Below are 20,073 nucleotides of genomic sequence, written 5' to 3'. Positions count from 1 at the left end.
TTGATTCGGGATTGTTTTAGATTAATTTGTATCATATGAAAAGTTAAATTTTATAGAATAATACTAATTTAATATAACACCGTCTCCAAAATCAAGTATCAATTTAAATTTATTTAATTGAAAAATAAGTATATACTTCTTATTATTTTTCAAGGTAGGTTTAGTCATTTACGCAATTTACTTCAAACCTTGCCACATTGAAAGCAAATTCACATGTTTGATTTAGGTGATGGGATACAAGAGCAACTTTCCTTCGAATCTAGCAAACATTTAATTAAAGCAATTTCCTTTTGAGATAACACGAATGAAATTGACTTTAATGAATTTATTTTACAACCGATCGATATTGTGCTCCGTAAATAATCATTATAAAAGAGATAACAAGACACAGATTTGTAACCGAACACCTGTCCTCACACTTGGCTAAGTCATGAATTGATATTGTTAAGACTTGCAGGCAAACTCGCAGTTGAAGATGTTTTCTTTATTTTTCTGCATATTAATTTAATTATTTCAGTAACTCCATTGATAGGAAATGCCAACATATGACATAAATGTAGTAATATACTCCCTTCATTCCACTTCAAATGTCATATTTTTCTTTTTAAATTGTCCCACTTCAAATATCTTGTTTCCCTTTACCAAAAAAAGTTATTCTCAAAAAATAAAGTTTTTGGAGCTCATATCACCTTTTCAACTCTACACCATACAACTTAATAATCTAATTAATATTTTCTTTTAAAAAGTAATCGTGTCGAAAAGAAACAGGGCACTTGAAGTGGAAAAAAAGGAATATATGGTACTCCCTTCGTCCCGTGAAGCTTGAGTACTAATTTTTTTTCAATATGTTGTAAATATATATTTCCCTATTAAATGACTCAACCCTAAACCATAACCCTAGCTTTGTATCTCCTATAAATAGAGGCATTTAGTCCTCATAATAAAACGCTCCTGCAGATTTATTCACTCTACGCTTTCTACGCTATTCTCTTATCTTCTACTTTTCTCTCTACTTTCAACACGTTATCAGCACGAGCCTCTAGCCATGAGTATCTAATTGATTTAGATTGGAGATTGGAGGTATGCCCTAGTCTTGAGTATCAAACCAATTGATTTATATTGGAGGTGTGCCCTAGGAAAAAATCGTGTTTTTCCAACAAGGTAATTCGTATTTGAATCAACGTGGTTCGATTGCTTCAATTTCTTATTAAATCTATATATCATTCTAGATCTATGAATCAGTTTGTGAATGGATGGAAAATATGTATATATTTAATTAATAGTATATACATATGTTCAACTGTATCCAATTAATATGTATATGTTTCGATTGCTTTTGTGTTTCAATTGCATTTGATCAATTGCTTTATTCAAATTCATGGTTGAAATTCACAAAAAAAAAAAAATGTTAATGCCCTTTGTGTTTGTAGATTGAATCAAAATATGATACTAGATATTGCTCTGTGTATATCAAATCAAAACATGTATTTCGATTGTAATGTTTTATGTAATATATTACATTAATATGTTATATATCGTTTCCCGAAGAAACATAAATTTACAATTCTTAATAATTCGGAAGATTATTAAAAGATAAATCGTTGAAGTTTTTGATGAAACACAACGATATCCCTTAAGTTTAAATATAATGTGTATCCGATGAACACATTTGAATTGATTTATTAATACAATCCCTGAAGGATTGCTTTATTTTTTTAATTCATCATTGTAGAATGAATTTATGATTCTTAATAATCTTGAAGATTATTAAAATTAAACCGTTGAAGTGTTTGATGAAAACACAACGATATAGCTTCATATTAAATATGAAATATAACGTGTTCCCGATGAACATGTGAGATAAAATTAATATTCCGGAAGAATATTAAAATATTGAGATTGAATTTTTATTTTAAGCTTTATTTTGATATTTTCTTATTATTTATTATTTAATTTATTATTAAATTGCTTTACTTTATATTGAACTAATATTGATGCTCCCGAAGTAGCACAATTAATATTCCTGAAGAATATTACATGCTCTTGAAGAACAATTTATATTTTAGGTGATATATGTTTTTTCTTGATGAAAAACAACATATACACATAATTTAAATATTACAAGATCTTGAAGAGCAATTGATCTTCTCAATTCAATTGTTTTTGAACTATTATTGAGAATATGAGTTATACAATTAAAAATTGATAACATTTTTGTGTGGGCTCCGGAAGAGCTTCATTGATTTTCCTATGAGAATTGAATAATTATACATGATCTATTATTTTTTATCACATAATCGTGTCAAAATGAATTTCAAATTCATACACCCAAATGATTTAAAAATAACTCAAGACTTGAGTATTTGGGTTGTCTACATTACAATTAGTGCGTGATTAAAATACCTCCCGAAGAGGATTTTCCATCTACTAAATTCTTTTATCACCATTCAAATGCACTCATAGCTCTATGAAAATTATATGTATACTTTGTGAAAAATACATATATAGAGTAAATAATTGAGAATCAATTCATATGTTGATACTTTGATTTATCCAACTAAAAACTTTTTTCGGCATTAGGAGGAGATATGAATGATGAATTGTACAATGCCGTAAATTTCTCGTTGGATTAATTATGTTAGATTCATGCATTAATGAACTAGAAATTCAACAAGTTATTATTGACTGCCATATGAGTGAAATCTTATACATATGTCATATTGCACCACAAATAATTGAAGTCCCTGAAGGACGAAATTGATTTAATGCTTATTGACGCCAGAAGCGTAAACGACCTATTGGTGCCTAAGATAAAATATCCGCGGATTACAAAATCAAATAAAGAACTCAAATAATTCTGAAACCTCATGAAGAGGATCGTCCTGAAGACGATAATCCCAATACATTTTGCACGTGCACTAAATTATCGTAATATTGGGATTACGAAACAACTAGACCAAATATTATGGGAAATGGTGAAAGTTTGGTTTTACTAAAGTTGCTATGAACTTTGTGAATACGGGAGAATCGTATAATAGAAAAAATTATAGTTGTCGACAACAACTTTTGCCTCAACAAATTATTTGTTCAACTTGAAGATTATTTGGATCCAAAACAAATTCTATTAGTGTGCCAGAAGCACTTAAAAATATAGAAGTAAGCAATGAGGCAGAACCGAACTCGCTAAATGAAAATAATTAAGCGAGGTTAGTACGTAGTTCAAGGGATTGAGATTCCCAAATATATTCTCATGTTATGAATGACATTATGTTTCGTTATTTATATAACATTTTATGGCAGTACTCATTGATATAAATACCAAATTTATGGACGTTATGGTTGTATTATTATATAGGCCATTAAACATAAATATATATGTGAAAGTCCATAACCAACTAAGGAAGTTCTTCCCGAAGAAAGAACATATATGAATACTCAAAACATGTGGAAGTTAACTCATGTCTAAAGATGAGTTTTGAAAAACTTAGTTAAAACTAAGTATTGTCTCGACTTGTAGATCGAACATCTTTTCGATAAAGTATTTCAAACTAATCGATCTGTATTTTATATGAATTAATCGACCTACCCGAAGAAGGCTTTGATGAATATGATTATATCACATTCATTCACCTAGACCAAAAGAAAATAACAAAATTACTTAGGACCCGAAGTTCCTTACTTGTGTGCTATTGAAGCACTATTTTTATCATGCATGATATATACTACAATTCAAAGTAAACTTGCTAGCAAGATTTAATGTTTCTCTAAGAAGGAGAATTTTAGATGATATTAACCATGTTATTGGTTATATTCAAAGTAAATTACAATTGGTCTATGTTATGAAAGAAATCGAAATTCAAAATTGGTGGATGATGTTGATAATTTATTTAATTTCAAAAACTATATTGAACACATTCAAGATTGTTATCTTGAGGGGGAGCAGGATCTTTTAAATAGATTCAAAAATTAGACTTTGAAGGTCAATGGCCCTGAAGGCCAAATGGTTGTACTCTTTTTCCCTTACTAAGTTTTTTCCTACAAGGTTTTCTTAGTTAAGGGTTTTAACGAGGCGACTAGTGTAATATATGAGTAAATATACGTTTTGTATTTTTTTCCTCTACCGAATTTTTTTCATAGGGTTTTTACGGAGAGGTTTTTAACAAGACATGAACATCTAGACTCTAACATCAAATGAGGAGTTTTCTTTGAAGTCAAATTGCACACAACTCAAATGATACATGAAGTTCGATCAAGCGATAAATTGGTGGACTTATTCACAAAGGCATTACCAACATCGACTTTCAGAGGAGGAAGAGGTGGATAAAAGACGTGAGGCAGAGGCAAATTTGATGACTCAATTGCAACATCGTGATAGTACTTTGGCGCAGAGATCAAGGAGCAGATGGTTACAAGATGGAGATGGGAATACAAGTCTTTTTCATAAGGTTATCAATGGTAGAAAAATCAAGAATGAAATTTCGGGTTTAGAAGTAAATGGAGGATGGATCGAGGAGCCAAGTGAGGTGAAAAGAGCTATCAAAACTCATTTCCAATCCCAATTCAGTAGAATGAGCAGAGTACGACCGAAGTTGCCGGAGGATTTCATTGATAAGAAAATCTCGGATTCCGATAGGGAGTGGTTGGATCGAAGTTTTTCGGAGGAGGAAGTGAAGGCAGCGGTTTGGGACTGCGACAGTGGGAAGAGCCCCGGGCCCGATGGTTTTAATTTCTTGTTCATGAAGACATGTTGGGACATCATCAGAGGAGATTTGATGGCGGTTTTGAAAGATTTTCACTTGAATGGTAAACTTGTGAGAGGATGTAATTCCTCTTTTGTGGTGTTAATACCTAAGAAGGAAACGGCTTCGGACCTGCGTGATTTCAGACCAATATCTTTAGTTAACTGTATGTATAAGGTCATTGCCAAAGTTCTCGCCGGCAGAATCAAATGTGTTCTCAAGAGTATCATTTCCGATTCCCAAAGTGCTTTCGTGGAGGGCAGGTACATTCTCGATGGTGTGATAGTTCTAAACGAGGTGATTGAGTTTGCTAAACTCAAAAGAAAAGGTCTCCTTTTATTCAAAGCCGATTTTGCGAAGGCATACGACACGGTCGAATGGGATTTTCTGGATGAGATGCTTCAGTCAATGAATTTCAGCCCAAGATGGAGAAAATGGATCAACGAATGCCTACGTTCGGCAACCACAAATGTTCTTGTCAATGGAAGCCCGTCGGGGGAATTCAAGCTCGAACGTGGCATTAGACAAGGAGACTCGCTGTCCCCGTTTCTGTTCTTGATCGTGGCTGAGGGGCTTCACATTCTCACTCAAAGAGCAATACAGAGGGGCTTGATGGAGCCGTTTTTACTGGGAACAGATGATCTTTCCGTTTCTCACCTACAATACGCGGACGATACCATTTTCTTGGCGTCGGAGAAGGCAGAGAATGCTTGGGCAATCAGGTGCATTCTGAAGGTATTCGAGGTGTTGTCAGGATTGAGTGTGAATTTCGACAAAAGCTCGATTGCGGGGGTAAACATTGAGGATTCTTTTAAAGCATCCTTGGCAGAGATTCTTAACTGTCGTGTGAGTATCTTACCTTTTAATTACCTTGGCATCAATGTTGGAGGACAACTCTCAAGGGCAGCAAACTGGTCTTATGTTCTGGAGAAGGTGAAGAAGAGAATCTGTGGGTGGAAAAATAAGAAGATCTCCTTTGCAGGAAGAATTACCCTCATTCGCTCGGTACTTATCTCAATCCCTATCTACCATCTGGCCTTTGCTAAAATTCCGAAGAAAGTACTGTCCCAAACTCGATCTCTGCTGTGTAAGTTTCTTTGGGGGGGTGATATTGATGTAAAGAAAATTTGTTGGATAAAGTGGGAGGAGTTGTGCCGAGAACGCAAGGAGGGGGGGTGCGGTATTAGAAATTTGGAGTGGTTTAATTTGGCGCTCTTGGCAAAATGGTTGTGGAGATTCATCTCCGAAAGTGATGCCTTGTGGGCACGAGTGGTTCGGGCTTGCCATGGGAAAATTGAATGGGATGATGGTGGGTTCCGAATGGCTGGGAGACAGAGAGCAGGATGGTGGAGCAACGTTTTGAGGACTAGTTGGGGACCGGATGGGTCCTGGTTTAGAGAAAATTTGGAGTTGCAGGTCGGAGATGGAGCCTCGTTTTCCTTTTGGAAACACAGCTGGGTCGGGGGAATGAGACTTTTGGATGTTTATCCGAGATTATACCGACTCAGTAGTAACCAGGAGGGGACGATTTCAAGTATGGGGGAATGGTCGGAGGAAGAATGGGTCTGGAATCTAGGATGGTGTCGTGCTCTGTTGGATAGAGAAAAAGAACAGGTACAGCAGCTTATCTCTACCATTAATCAAGTGAGACTTACAGTTGAGAGGGCTGATAAGTGGAGGTGGAAAGCGGCAAACGAGGGAGTTTATACAGTTAAAACAGCTTACAGGTCTCTTTACCTGCAGTGTGGTCCCTCACAGCCTGCCGGGAATAAAGAAGAGCTTGCAACCATTTGGAGAGCACCGACACCCCCCAAAGTCATTGCAACGGCTTGGAGAGTGCTGAAAGGTAAAATGCCTACATGTGACAACCTCTTGAAAAGAAATATCGCCATCCAACCATTGGAGTCATTGTGCGTTTTCTGTAAGACGGAGGTCGAGACAGCTGATCATGTCTTCTTCAAATGTGATAGTGCTACCGTGATTTGGAATGATGTGGCTCTCTGGATCGGTAAGCAAACTGCGTTCCATTGCAAGGTGAGAGAACACTTCGATGCTTTCATTAATTTGGGAGGTAAGAAAGAAAGGCGTGCGTTGCTTGGAGTGTGGGCTGGAGTGATTTGGGTTCTTTGGAAGAATAGAAATGAGTGTAAATTCCAACAAGGAGAATGGAACAAGAATCGTGCTGTTGCCGACCTCAAATCGCGCGTGTGGAGCTGGATGAGTGTTCACAAAATTCCGAAAACCCCAAGTGATTTCAGGAGATGGTGTAATGCTGCTAGTTTCAGCAGTTAGCTTTGTTGCTGAGTTGTTCCTCGTGTTTTTTCTCTTTGTGTAATCCTTTGGTACTTCTGGTACCCCTATTTTTCTATAAAATTTCTTTTGCCTGCTCAAAAAAAAAAAACATCGACTTTCAGAAAGTTAATACATAAGATCGGCATGCATCGACTCAAAGATATACAATGATCATTTTCAGGGGGAGCAGCTGTACTCTTTTTCCTTAGACTAGGTTTTTGTCATATTGAATTTTTCCTAGCAAGGTTTTAATGAGGCAGCATATTTTTAGGGTTAGCCATTTAAGGGGGAGTGTTGTAAATATATATAAAATATATATTTCCCTATTAAATGACTCAACCCTAAACCCTAACCCTAGCTTTGTATCTCCTATAAATAGAGGCATTTAGTCCTCATAATAAAACGCTCCTGCAGATTTATTCACTCTACGCTTTCTACGCTATTCTCTTATCTTCTACTTTTCTCTCTACTTTCAACACAATACAGATTTTAAAGAGTTATTAGTATTTTGTGTGTTAAGTGTGGTAGATAAAAAAGTAAAAAAGTGATAAAGAAAAAAAATTATCATATAAAGAAAATGTTCAAATTTCACGGGACATTCCTGAAAAAAATAATGCCCGAGCTTTACGGTATGAAAAATTCATAGTGCATCCAACAAATGTGTACTAATTAAATACCCAATGGATGCTGACTCGGCCAAGAACAAATGAATAATGGATGCTGACTCGGCCAAAAATCAACAATTACTAATTTTTTGGGTTAATTATCTTTAAATATATGAAGTATAGTTATCATACAGAAAAACAATGGTGGAAGTAAGATTATATAATTTTTTGGGTTAATTATCTTTAAATATATGAAGTATAGTTAAATTTATTTATTTTATAAACAAAATAGATGAATTTTTATTTTTCTGAAATTTGACATGAATTTAAGGTTAGCTGGCTAATAACATAGTTTTTTGGAGTCCGATGAAAAGTCCGAAAGTACTTTAAAAAAACTATTGACGTTATCTTTTTAATGATACTTATATTATTGGGTTTTGATCATTCGTAAGTGGTCGAAAATGACATGAAAGTCAATGTCCTGAAACTCTATATTTTACCAAAAATCCAACAATATAAGTATCATAAGACAATATCAAGAGCTTTCAAACGGTACCTCCGAATTTTTCATTAAACTTCAGACAATCAAGTTATTGATCAACAAACTTTTGGACTTAGGTCAAATTCTACGTAATTAAAAATTCATGTATTTTTTTATCAAAAAATTATACCCGATTAAAAACTAAAATTTGAGTATAACTAACCATAACTTTCGTAATGTTTAGTAGTATTATTTAGAAATTGACCCACCTAAACATAAAAAAAAAACCTCCAAACCCACCCTATTTCCAATTAACTCATAGATTGGGGTATCGCATTCGCACCGTTAATTTAAATTGAAGATTAAATTTTTTTTTTCGAATGAAAAACATGCCAAGAGAGTTAAAGCAACAATCAACTTCAATTCTTTATGATTCTTTGGAAAAATAAAATAAAATACTATCAAGAAGATTATTTCCCGTTAAAGACAACGACGAGCACTCCAAAATCCAAATATCCAACAATAGTACAATTCAGTCACTTTTCTTTTCTTTTTTTTCTGAAAGAAAGTCACTAGTAATAGTAGTACTAGTATTATAGAAAAGCTCAGAGCTTTTGCCCAATCATTAAATAAATAAACATAATATGGGAAAAAAATAATAACCGTACATGTCATGCTCCTAAAATCCAATCATAATTCGCCATTTCTGCTCCTTCCTCAGAGTTGACAAAAGCTGACTGGATTTCACTGCACAATTCCACAAACGATTCCTGCCATTAGATGCTCCATCAAATTGTCCAAATAGAATACCAAGCTATTTTCTTTTATTTGCATTATTATTATTAATTTATTATTGTTATTGTTATTGTTATTATTTGGCGAGCACAAATGGAGAAAGAACTGTATAGGCCAGATTTCTAAGTGAAGAAGCAGTATTAGTTCAGGTTGGTTTAAAGTAACATCTTTTCCTCATTTTCTTGATTTCTGCCTCTTGTGTTTGTATTATTTTTCATGAATTGATAAGCATCAACAAGTGCTATGGAGCTTCTAAGCGTAATCAATGTAGTGCTATTACATTACATTACATGTCTGTGCATACATATATATATTCTCTTATGTTAATTGGTTAGATTGATGATCGATGTTTATCACGTTGTTGATTAGATTGTTTGGCATATAGAAACAAGGGAGTGAAAAAGAGGTGGATTGAAGTGAACTAAGCTTGGTTGCACCATATATATCTAAAATGGCTGGCCATGAAGGGGGGAAGATGGTTTTTGAGCCGATTCTTGAGCAAGGAGTGTTCCGGTTTGATTGTTCAGCCGATGATAGGAACGCGGCCTTTCCAAGCATCTCCTTTGAAAATCCTCTAGTTAGAGATACACCAATCATGAATGTCCACAAAATTCCAACCTACATTCCCACTTTTGAATGTGTAATGGGGCAGCAAGTAGTTAATGTCGAGGTAGCATCCTTCATCATCATTCGATTAGCATTATTGTTTTTTTGGCTGTGGAATTCATATATTGAATTTGAAGGGATTGAATATTGGTGTTATTTAGTTTCCTCCAGGCACCTCTTTCTATGGAACTGGAGAAGTTAGTGGGCAGCTTGAACGAACGGGGAAGAGGGTAAGCCCGCTGATTCAGCCTTTTGATCAATACATGATTGTTGATGGTCACGAAGAAAATCTTACCTATATCACCGGATGTAATGTGGAATAGATTTTCACTTGGAATACCGATGCTTGGGGATATGGTGCTGGAACGACTTCCTTGTATCAATCACACCCCTGGGTGCTAGTGGTGCTTCCAGATGGAGAGGCGCTTGGAGTTCTTGCAGATACAACACGACGTTGTGAGGTAGTTTTTGTCTCTTACTTATCTTTTGAAAATCAGTTTTATGAGGAATTGGGTACTGCAGTGACCGGTTATATATGGTTTGAGCAGATTGATTTGGGGAAGGGATCAAATGTAAAGTTTGTTTCTTCGGCATCCTATCCTGTCATCACATTTGGTCCATTTGCTTCGCCAACTGATGTTCTCGTGTCTTTCTCAAGAGCAGTTGGTAAGCATATTGTATGATTTTGTCAATGGCATAATTTCTGAAATCCTGTATAAGCAACATTTTCCAATATTTGCCTTCTTGACTAGTGCAATTTGATGGTTTCTAATTTAAGGTTAATGTCTTCAGGAACTATTTTTATGCCCCCTAAGTGGGCGTTGGGCTATCATCAGTGCCGGTGGAGTTATGACACTGATGAACGAGTTCGTGAGGTTACCAACTATTCTGTTATTAATCTGTTGGTTGTTTCCGAATTGGAATTGTATATCCCAAGTTGATGTCCAATTTCCTAGAGTAAACACTATCAAGGATTACTTAAAACTAGAGTAACTTCTTAGTGGAACACCAAAATTAATATTTCATACAATATGTTAGGATATTTCATACAAAATTAAGATATTTGATATCTTAACTCTTCAACCTTTGAATGTTACCTTGTCTTTATTCTGATTGCAGATTGCAAGGACATTCCGGGAAAAAGATATTCCTTGTGATGTGATATGGATGGACATAGATTACATGGATGGTTTTCGTTGTTTCACATTCGACCAGGCATGTATATATATCATAAATGTTCTTTGATATGTCACATATAAGCTTGTTATTCAGAAACATGTAGCCTTTTTTGGTTGCTTTACATCGCTTGTAACTGTTCCTCAAGCTGAAAATTCTGACGTAGTAAAAGGAAAGACTTTCTTTATGACTGCTCCTGAAGTTTGATTTCCCTAAGTCCTAACGATCTTGCATTTATGACATATGAATGGTTAAACACACTTCCACTTCTGCAGGAGCGATTTCCAGATCCAAAATCTCTTGCAGATTATCTTCATGAAAATGGGTTCAAAGCCATCTGGATGCTTGACCCAGGGATAAAACATGAAAAGGGATATTTTGTCTATGATAGTGGTTCGGAGAGGGATATCTGGATTCAAACTGCAGACGGCAAACCTTTTGCCGGTATACATTAGTTTTAAGATATTCCAACAGCATGCTGATTGTTCGTGGCAATACCAGAAAGGAAACAAACTGTCTTTTTGGACCAGAGATCTTTTAAACACGTTCTTCAGAAGTAAATTTGTTTGTATTAAGAGACATTCATGTGTTTTGAAGCATTGTTCTGAACATTATGCTTTGTTTTCTTTAGGAGAGGTGTGGCCCGGGCCTTGTGTTTTTCCAGATTTTACACAATCGAGAGCCCGTTCGTGGTGGGCTGACCTAGTTAAAGACTTCAGCTCTAACGGTGTGGATGGTATATGGAATGATATGAATGAACCAGCTGTTTTCAAGGTAAGGTTCAAAAAGTTATGTGGCACAAGCTTTTTTTTTTTTTTTTTTTTTCCTTTTCTGTTTCTTGGTAACATTATTGTTTGTAACAGACTGTGACAAAGACGATGCCTGAGAGCAATATTCATAGAGGAGATACAGAACTTGGAGGATGTCAGAACCATTCATACTATCACAATGTACTACTGTGTTTAATATTTTCACTGATTTGAATTGCAACTTGTTTCTTTAGCTCCTATGCATTTGAATATGTGTCCATAGGCTTAGAATCCATAGACAAGCTAATAAGATGTCCACTGTGGGAGTTCTGATCAGTTGCTTATCTCAGGTTTATGGTATGCTAATGGCAAAATCAACATACGAGGGCATGATGCTAGCAAATGAAAAAAAGCGTCCATTTGTTCTTACTCGAGCAGGCTTCGTGGGTAGCCAAAGATATGCTGCAACATGGACGGGCGATAATCTTTCAACTTGGGAGCACCTCCATATGAGTATCCCCATGGTTCTTCAACTGGTTAGTGGTGCATTATGCTTTTAAGGAGTTACTTGTGGACCCTGTATCGTCTTACTTCAGCACATCATGATAGAATTCCCATTTCCTCATCGAAATCAGCCCACTTATGTTTAATAACCTTATTATCTACTATTCCCATGTGTGCTTATAGATGAAAATAACAAGAAATGCTCACACATGCTGGAAATAATATGTAATTGCCCACTGACAAAAGTTAAAGTAATATATGGACTAATAAGAAACTTCTACTTGATTAAAACAACACTGTATATTTATGCAAGTATAGCTATAACTATAAGTAGCATGATTTAATAAGATAAGTGATTATGCCCAGGGGCTTAGTGGTCAGCCACTCTCAGGGCCAGACGTTGGTGGATATGCCGGTAATGCAACACCTAAGCTGTTTGGAAGATGGATGGGTATTGGCTCCATGTTTCCTTTTTCTCGTGGGCATTCTGAAACAGGCACGAAAGATCATGAACCGTGGTCTTTCGGACAAGAGGTTTGTCTCATTGATTTACAGAAGATCTTGAATCTACTGAGGTTTCTTCTTTGAAGAAGCTTATTATTGAAATGTATTGATGCTTTCTTTAATTGAAAAGTAAAATAACTGATAACCGGGACAAGCCAATGCAGCCCAGAGGAATGGAATCTTTGATGCTCACTGATCCTCAAACATGAGGGAACACAAGGCAAACCTTTTATAATGATCATAAAATTTCCTTTAATATGTGAACATGCAAAGTTATCACCTTGTGTATCTTGCTCAACTTTTCTGGAGACTTGTTTGAGAATTTCCTTTGCAAGGACTATTTGAACTATTGTAAATAATTAACAGTAAAAATGTGCTTGTCAAACGTTACTAAATGTGACGATGTCTTGGTACTAATACAAGATTTAGGACCTGAAACGACAAGATCCTGATTCCTATGTATATATGTTTGCATTTACATATAAATATATGTTTGATAATTGATACAGCTCTCTGACATAATAGTCTATAAGTAACATGTTACTATCTATATCCCAGACTCGCACTGTTCTTGCTCTTTTGACGTCCTTTTTTACAATCTCTGACAGTGTGAAGAAGTTTGCCGACTTGCATTACAAAGGCGATATCGGATTTTACCCCTTCTATATACTTTATTTTATTTTGCTCATACCAAAGGGATTCCTGTGGCAACTCCAACATTTTTTGCTGGTACATTCTGGATAGATCTATCTCTTTGGAATCGAAAGCACATTCTCCTCTGCTTAGTTGTTTATAAAATTTCAATTTTAGCGCAGATCCTAAAGATTTGGAGTTAAGAACACAAGAAAATTCATTTATGCTGGGACCGCTTCTCATTCATGCAAGGTCTGACATCTTTTCCATAGGGATAAAACACTAAAACGACTCTGTATCTATAATGTGTGCATGTCAAGTTCTAGTTATCTTGCAGTGCCTTTCAAATACTTAGCATTCTCTCGTATGCCAGCAAGATAATTTTCTGAATGGCACTTAAACTTACTGAATTATACATATTCAATTTTCCTGATGTTGCAGCACCGGAAAGGATGAGGAGTTATATGGAATGCAACACAAGTTGCCTACAGGCACCTGGCACAGTTTTGATTTCGAAGATTCTCATCCAGTATAATTTCTTCCATATTTTAATGCAGCTTCTCTATTTCCTTAAGTCTTTTCTGTCTGCAAATTTAGCTTTTCACATCTTCTCGACTCTTGGTGCGCCTAGGATTTACCAGCTTTGTACCTAAAAGGTGGATCAATCATTCCTGTAGCTCCGCCCTCTCTACATGTCAATGCAGGTAGTCCCTCAGATGATTTGTCGCTGCTTGTGGCTTTAGATGAACACGGTAATCTTTCTTCCTAATCTTGCTTTACTTGGACTAACAACTTCACCTTTAAATATGAAGAAATTATTGCTTTAACACTGTGCAGACATTGATAGTTTGTATGCATTTGATCTTTAAAATGCAGGTAAAGCTGAAGGCTTTCTATATGAAGATGATGGCGATGGATATGAATTCAGTAAAGGAGGCTATCTGTTGACAACGTATGTTGCTGAACGGCTGTCTTCTGTGGTCACTGTGAAGGTTCTCAAATCAGAAGGATCTTGGGAGAGACCAAACCGCCGCTTGCATGTGCAACTACTGCTTGGAAAATGTGCTATGGTATGTTTTCGTCCCATTAAGTTGTAAATCACGTGAATGGTGCTTCATCGTTCTACTACGTCAGCATTTCATTTGTTGATGCATCACGCAATGCAGATTGATGCATGGGGTATTGATGGAGATGTCCTACAAATTGAAATGCCTTCTGAAAGCGAATTGTCAGATTTAGTATTGGCTGGTGAAAAGCAATTGAAGAGTCGTATAGGTGCATATTCTTCTTGTATTTCTCTATGTTTTTGTTCTCTTCCCCTCCAATGTCTCCGGTTGATTCGCATTGTTTCTCTCGCAATTTCCAATTGGTCTAGGTATCAGTTAAACACTCTTGCATATTTTAACTGTAACTTAATTGAGCAGAGTGATCTGTGATGCCAATTCTGGTTTGCTTCTCTTGTGCAATTTGACTTTTGAGTTTCAGATTCTACATTTTCAAGTTCTTCACTACTATCCCGATGAATCTGAACCTGTGTAACTCAATCAAATATTTTTATTTGACTACATCCAGTGATGAGTTTCTCTATCACCATTTTCCTTTTCTAACTATTATTATCCCTTGCTAGACAAGATGCAGGTGACTTTCAAAAGAAATAATAATGTTGGTCTTTGTTTCCAAAAATGAAAGTAATGAGTGTTGCTACTGGCCAGCTTATTAGAATTTTCACAGATCATCTAAGATTTTTAATACAATGTTCTGCAAAACTAAAGTCAGCATTTTCTTTGGTTGTAAAGTTCTAAAGTCTCGTGTCGATTGCAGAAAATGCTGCACGTATTCCAGATTTAGAAGTTTCGGGACAGAAGGGAACAGAATTATCATATGCACCCATTGAAATGAAAAGTGGGGATTGGATTCTGAAGGTTGTGCCATGGGTTGGTGGGAGAATTCTTTCTATGGAGCACCTCCCCTCAGGTTATTTCAAACATTCCATTGTCATTTACTTCTTTATCATCTAAAGAACTTGTGAGTGTGACAAGATTGATTTTAAAATTTTGGATTTTTGCCTAATACTAGTTTCCATTGGATGTTAGGGATATCTATATTTCATTGCTTCTAGAAAATCACCAAAATCTTTTCATCTTGGTTTTGATTGAGATTGAAACAACCTTCAGTGCCATAGCGAGCTCTTTGGTCGAGTCGTGTAGGGAGTAACACAATACTATGGTTGAGCAGTAGATATAGCTTTGTATTAGCTGCAAATTACATACTGAAGGTTGTTCACCAAGTTAGGTACTCAGTGGCTGCATAGTCGGATCGATGTTGATGGCTACGAAGAATATAGTGGTGTGGAGTACCGATCTGCTGGATGTTCAGAGGAATATTCTGTCATTGAGTAAGCACTCAGATGATACGATAAATTCAATTCAAACATATTTCGGTTGATTGCTTACTCATTGAGCCTCTTTTGAAGTTTTGATCATATTCTAGCATGCTAGTTCATTATAGATAGAGAAGGCCAACATGAGGTGCCTTAAATAGTTAGTATAAGTTCTTACTTATAAATTTTGATACTTGACATTTGCTGCATTGTGTACTCCTCAGACGGGATCTAGAGCAGGCCGGAGAAGCAGAGGCTCTGAAATTAGAGGGTGATATCGGAGGTGGACTAATTCTTGCTCGACAGATACATATCCCGAAAGAAAACCCAAAACTTTTCAGAATCGATTCTGCCATTGTAGCTCGCAACGTTGGTGCTGGCTCCGGAGGATTCTCAAGGTTTCCAATCAATATATTTATTTACTCTGTCCTCTTAGATTTCTAAATCTGATCTAATGAAATGAGCCATAAAACTTTGCTTTTTCCATTATTACAGGCTCGTTTGCTTGCGAGTGCACCCAACTTTCAACTTGTTACACCCTACTGAGTCTTATGTGTCATTCACTGCCATTGATGGATCCAAGCACGAGGTTTGGCCCGAATCTGGTGATCAGTTTTTCATAGGGGATTCCCTCCCCGATGGTAAGATGCTTCCTTGATTCATATAAATAAAACACAGAATAGAAACTTGTATTCTGCTAAAGATAATAGCACTGCTATGTATGCATACTGTGGCAAACTTAAACATGAAGAACTTAAGCTACTTTGGAAAACTGTCTTTGATCTACCAGTAAAGTAATCATCGCGTGCTCTTTTGTTAGGCGAATGGATGCTTGTGGATAAAGGGCTTGGCTTGGCACTGGTGGACCGGTTCAGTATCAGCGAGGTGCACAAATGCCTCGTTCACTGGGGAACGGGGACTGTGAATTTAGAGCTCTGGTCCGAAGAGAGACCCGTCTCTAAGGAATCTCCACTTCAGATATCTCACGAGTATCAAGTAAGAGAACTGCCGTAAACTGCTCACATCCATGAGATCAGCTAACTGCGTGATGCATTGAGCTACCTAGAAGCGAAGCACCAAGATTATGATACATGTATGTTCTTTTTTATTGCTGAAAATATTGAAGACTTTCTCCTTATTCACCATCTTGATCAAATTTATCTAAGGGAAATTAATGTTGTTATTCATCTATGAGTTCTCCTGCCTACTCCTGTTGTTCTTATCCCAGTATTTACATAATATTCTTGCAAAAGATAATCACAAAATGATATGAAATCTTATGCTAATTAAAGAAAATTGTCTGAACTATAGTGATTTATATACTCTATATTGTCATTTTCTGCTTTATTTATTTACTTATTAAGAATGTATGCTTAGACTGGAGTTTCATCAAGTAGTTTTGCTCGAATAAAGTATGATCAGTTTTTGTAGTCAAATTCCGAATTACAGTTCTTTTGTCTCAAGCATTTGAAATTATGCTGATTCATCAATTTGTAGATATAGAAAAAAAGATAAAAAAATTGGTAGAGGAATCCTTTGCTTTGGTTTTTTGCATTCTTCCCTTTACTTAGTGACAAGTAGGGGAATTAAGGTTGGTAGCACTAAACTTGTTTGTTTGTGTGGTAATTTACTCATCTCTCTCTCTCTCTCCATGCTGACTTGACTTCCTAAACATACTATATATATGTATAAACTTGTTACATGAAGTCTGCACAATACAAAGTTTTGCTCCACCACAGCATCAAATTGAAGATAAACCTACTGCTTCTCTCTCTTGATCTTGATCCATCATGAACTCAGACGAGGTTAAGCAGCCTTTCGAGATGGCGAAAGGGCCATCTCCCATACTACCCCTCCTTCTGGTGGTGGGACTAGGCCTCCTCCTCCGCGGCAGCTCCTCCTCCCTCAGCCTCGACCTCCCCTTGGTCTCCGGTGGGGAGAACGCCCTCTTCACATGCTTCGTCTTCATCCCAATCCTTGTCCTCCTCGCGGCATACTCCACGGCCCACACGATCGTGCTGCCCTTCGCCCTCATCCTCATCACTTACACGGTCAGCACCATGCTCCTCGGCCCCCTCATGCTCATACTCATCATCTACCTGGCCGGGGCTTACCTGGCCTCCGTCAAGTGCAACGGGGAGGAGCTCGGCTGGGGCTGCATCCTCGTGCTCGGCTTCTTCCTGCTGCATTGGGTGCTGTCGCAAGAGAGCCGCCAGTCGGGGGCCCTCGTGCTCGCCATTATGATCTTCCTCTGTTACCACTGCTTCCCTTAGGCATATATCTATTCTTGAAATATGTTCTCTCTCTTTTTTTTTTTTTGGGAAATTAAATACTTGAAAGATGTTGTGTTACTAGTGTGTTTGTACATAATCCTTGCAGAATTACTGCAGTTGAGCACTGAGTGATATTGATTATTAACATTTGCAATAAGGATTTCAGATGATTTGATCTTTCGTTTCTTGCCTTTGGTTTTCTTTGATTCTTGTTTCTTTGCGTATTTTTTCAAAACTAGTAATCTTGAGGGCATATATTTTGCTTTCTTCACACATGAAGATTGTGAAATGGCGAGAAAATAGGTTTGGAGATTGAGATTAGTTGGAATTGTATGTCATGATGAGAGGCGTTGTTCTTAATTTTAGGAAGCATGTAATTGGTTGCATCGTTTGCTTATAAATCAGTCTACTAAACTTGAAGTATAATTCCAAATTTCCAAAATTTCTAAGGCATCAATGCGTAGGACACCGAGACATGGATAATTGTTTCTTGGATAATTTTCATCATATTAGGGTTAAATATTTTTTTTTGAATTAGAATTACAAGAGGTATCGAAATATAATCAAATAAGCTACCTGCATGCAGGCGAAATTACTACCCACATAAGAGTGGAAAAATTACGCCCCACGTAAGTGAGATTAAACACAAGACCTCTTATGAAAGAGAATATTTGAATGTCTCAACTTTGCCACTTGAGTTAGGCCTCGTTGACATTAGAATTAAATAAATTGATTGAATGTATATTGAGAAATGAATATATATCTAAACTAAGAAATGCATTCTCGTATCAATGGAGGGCCGGTCTGACCATGCAGGATTTTTCCTTTATGTTTTGGATTTCCTAAGTGATGGACCTAATTTGTAATAGGCAAAGGCAAACCTACAAAGTGATTAAACTATTTTTTCTATGCAATATTTAATAGGAAATAGCCTAATAAATACATTTTAATTTAGATGGGCGTACTTAATTAAGTGACGGCCTAATTTTGTTAGTACTACATTTAATACAACAACCTACTAAGTGATGGGCTAATCTTGTTATACAACAATCAATTGGAAATTAAAATAGGAGTAACTAATAAATACAATCTAGCTAATTTAGTAATTTATACGAGTGTACTTATTTTTGAGTTAATTGCCTTAAAAAATAAACCAAATAAAGTTGCTTATTTTTATTTTGCACGCGAAGTTTTATTTTTACCTCCAACTACATTAATTTTTCATTTGTTACAAATTTTTCAAGATTTAACCATCTTGTCAAATCAAAGTTGATTGTGGCATCGGCGTGGTTATTAGAGTACATATATATAGTCCGAAAAGACGTAGTATACAAACTAAGTGTTTTTTTTTAGGGAATATATACAAACTAAAAGTGTTATGCCGAATCGAATGCTATATTATCAAATACTAATATTTTAAAAATAATTAAGAATGACACCGTTTAACACTTAATTTTTAGATTACGTCGTTTTAGTTTTAGATTATGCGCGTGTATTCCAAAATTGGTCGTGAATTATCTCAAGATGGGGTACATGGCCTTGCCCAAAATGGAGAAAGATAAGTTGATTAGTGGAATATAGAGATTGATAATGGATGAAGTTGTGCGTAGACGAGTTTAAATTCTTCGTGCTAAATTCAAATCTGGTTTCCCATCTATTTCAAAGTTTGCATTGTAATTTGTAAACATTAATAGATCTTGCTAGTGATGAGCTTGGGCTGGGGTTGGCTCAAGCCCACCCAAATTAATACAGCCCAAATCCGTTGAAGTAGTTGGCTTTTCTGATCTCTTACATTATCTTGACTACTGCTCTTTCTCTTTGATATAAGTATACTACTATCACTGTCAGTTTGCGCCGTAATCCTTACATCAAAACAAGGTAAAAACATTTCAATATAATTAATCTTAATTAATTAATTAATCAGTGCCCTATGATTGTAGTGACTCCTTCAATTTCGTAAGTTGGAATTTTAAACCGCTGATGATACGTAGAACTAAAAGAATGCATTCTCTTTGATGAAAAACGTTAAAAAAAATATATTTCCCCGTCTCACAAAAACATAAATATTCGTAAGTGGCAGAATTTTAAAAAATATGAGATAAAAGTATTTTGTGAGTGAAAATCATTTTATGAAAAGTAAAGGAATTGTGGTGGGTAGTGTACCAAAATAGAAATATTCATGTTTTTGTGAGATGTTTCAAAATAACAAAATATTCATGTTTTTATGAGACGGATGGAGTATATTTTTATCCTTTTTTTTATTCTTTTCATGTGTTTCGTAGATTGAATAATTTCTTTTAAGCAATATATGGAAAAAAAATGAATAATCTATTTTT

General features: G+C 35.9%; 1 protein-coding gene across 5 annotated transcripts; it reads left to right on the top strand.

The window, feature by feature from the left end:
* The first annotated feature begins 8,912 nt into the window (after nt 1-8,912).
* Nucleotides 8,913-17,914, top strand: LOC131004082 (uncharacterized). Of its 5 annotated transcripts, none has more exons than XR_009094899.1 (24): nt 8,913-9,061; nt 9,298-9,582; nt 9,680-9,748; nt 9,842-9,979; nt 10,067-10,184; nt 10,311-10,393; nt 10,638-10,733; nt 10,970-11,138; nt 11,326-11,468; nt 11,558-11,644; nt 11,794-11,979; nt 12,314-12,481; nt 13,060-13,180; nt 13,267-13,336; nt 13,526-13,613; nt 13,716-13,836; nt 13,961-14,154; nt 14,251-14,359; nt 14,906-15,058; nt 15,377-15,479; nt 15,689-15,862; nt 15,960-16,105; nt 16,285-16,557; nt 17,265-17,914. XR_009094899.1 is itself a non-coding variant. In XM_057930680.1 (23 exons), the coding sequence occupies exons 2-23, from the start codon at nt 9,364-9,366 to the stop codon at nt 16,476-16,478; spliced, it is 2,949 nt and encodes a 982-aa protein (XP_057786663.1). In that variant the 5' UTR covers nt 8,913-9,061; nt 9,298-9,363; the 3' UTR covers nt 16,479-16,676. The 5 variants fall into 5 exon arrangements, 2 of the variants coding, with proteins under 2 accessions (XP_057786663.1, XP_057786664.1); XR_009094901.1 differs by having other exon boundaries at nt 17,204-17,914; XR_009094900.1 differs by having other exon boundaries at nt 17,172-17,914.
* Nucleotides 17,915-20,073: the final 2,159 nt, after the last annotated feature.

The sequence above is a fragment of the Salvia miltiorrhiza genome, unplaced genomic scaffold (genome assembly GCF_028751815.1).
Source record: "Salvia miltiorrhiza cultivar Shanhuang (shh) unplaced genomic scaffold, IMPLAD_Smil_shh original_scaffold_306, whole genome shotgun sequence".
Classification (NCBI taxonomy): Eukaryota; Viridiplantae; Streptophyta; class Magnoliopsida; order Lamiales; family Lamiaceae; genus Salvia; species Salvia miltiorrhiza.
Note: the sequence above shows the minus strand (reverse complement) of the source record. Positions and strands in the feature narration are given on the sequence as shown.

Excerpts from the sequence above, each read along its gene's own strand:
- LOC131004082 (XM_057930680.1), top strand. The coding sequence starts at position 9,364 with ATGGCTGGCCATGAAGGGGGGAAGATGGTTTTTGAGCCGATTCTTGAG. Across the intron at positions 10,394-10,637 it reads CTGATGAACGAGTTCGTGAG|ATTGCAAGGACATTCCGGGA; the intron begins GTTACCAACTAT and ends TTCTGATTGCAG. Across the intron at positions 10,734-10,969 it reads GTTGTTTCACATTCGACCAG|GAGCGATTTCCAGATCCAAA; the intron begins GCATGTATATAT and ends CCACTTCTGCAG.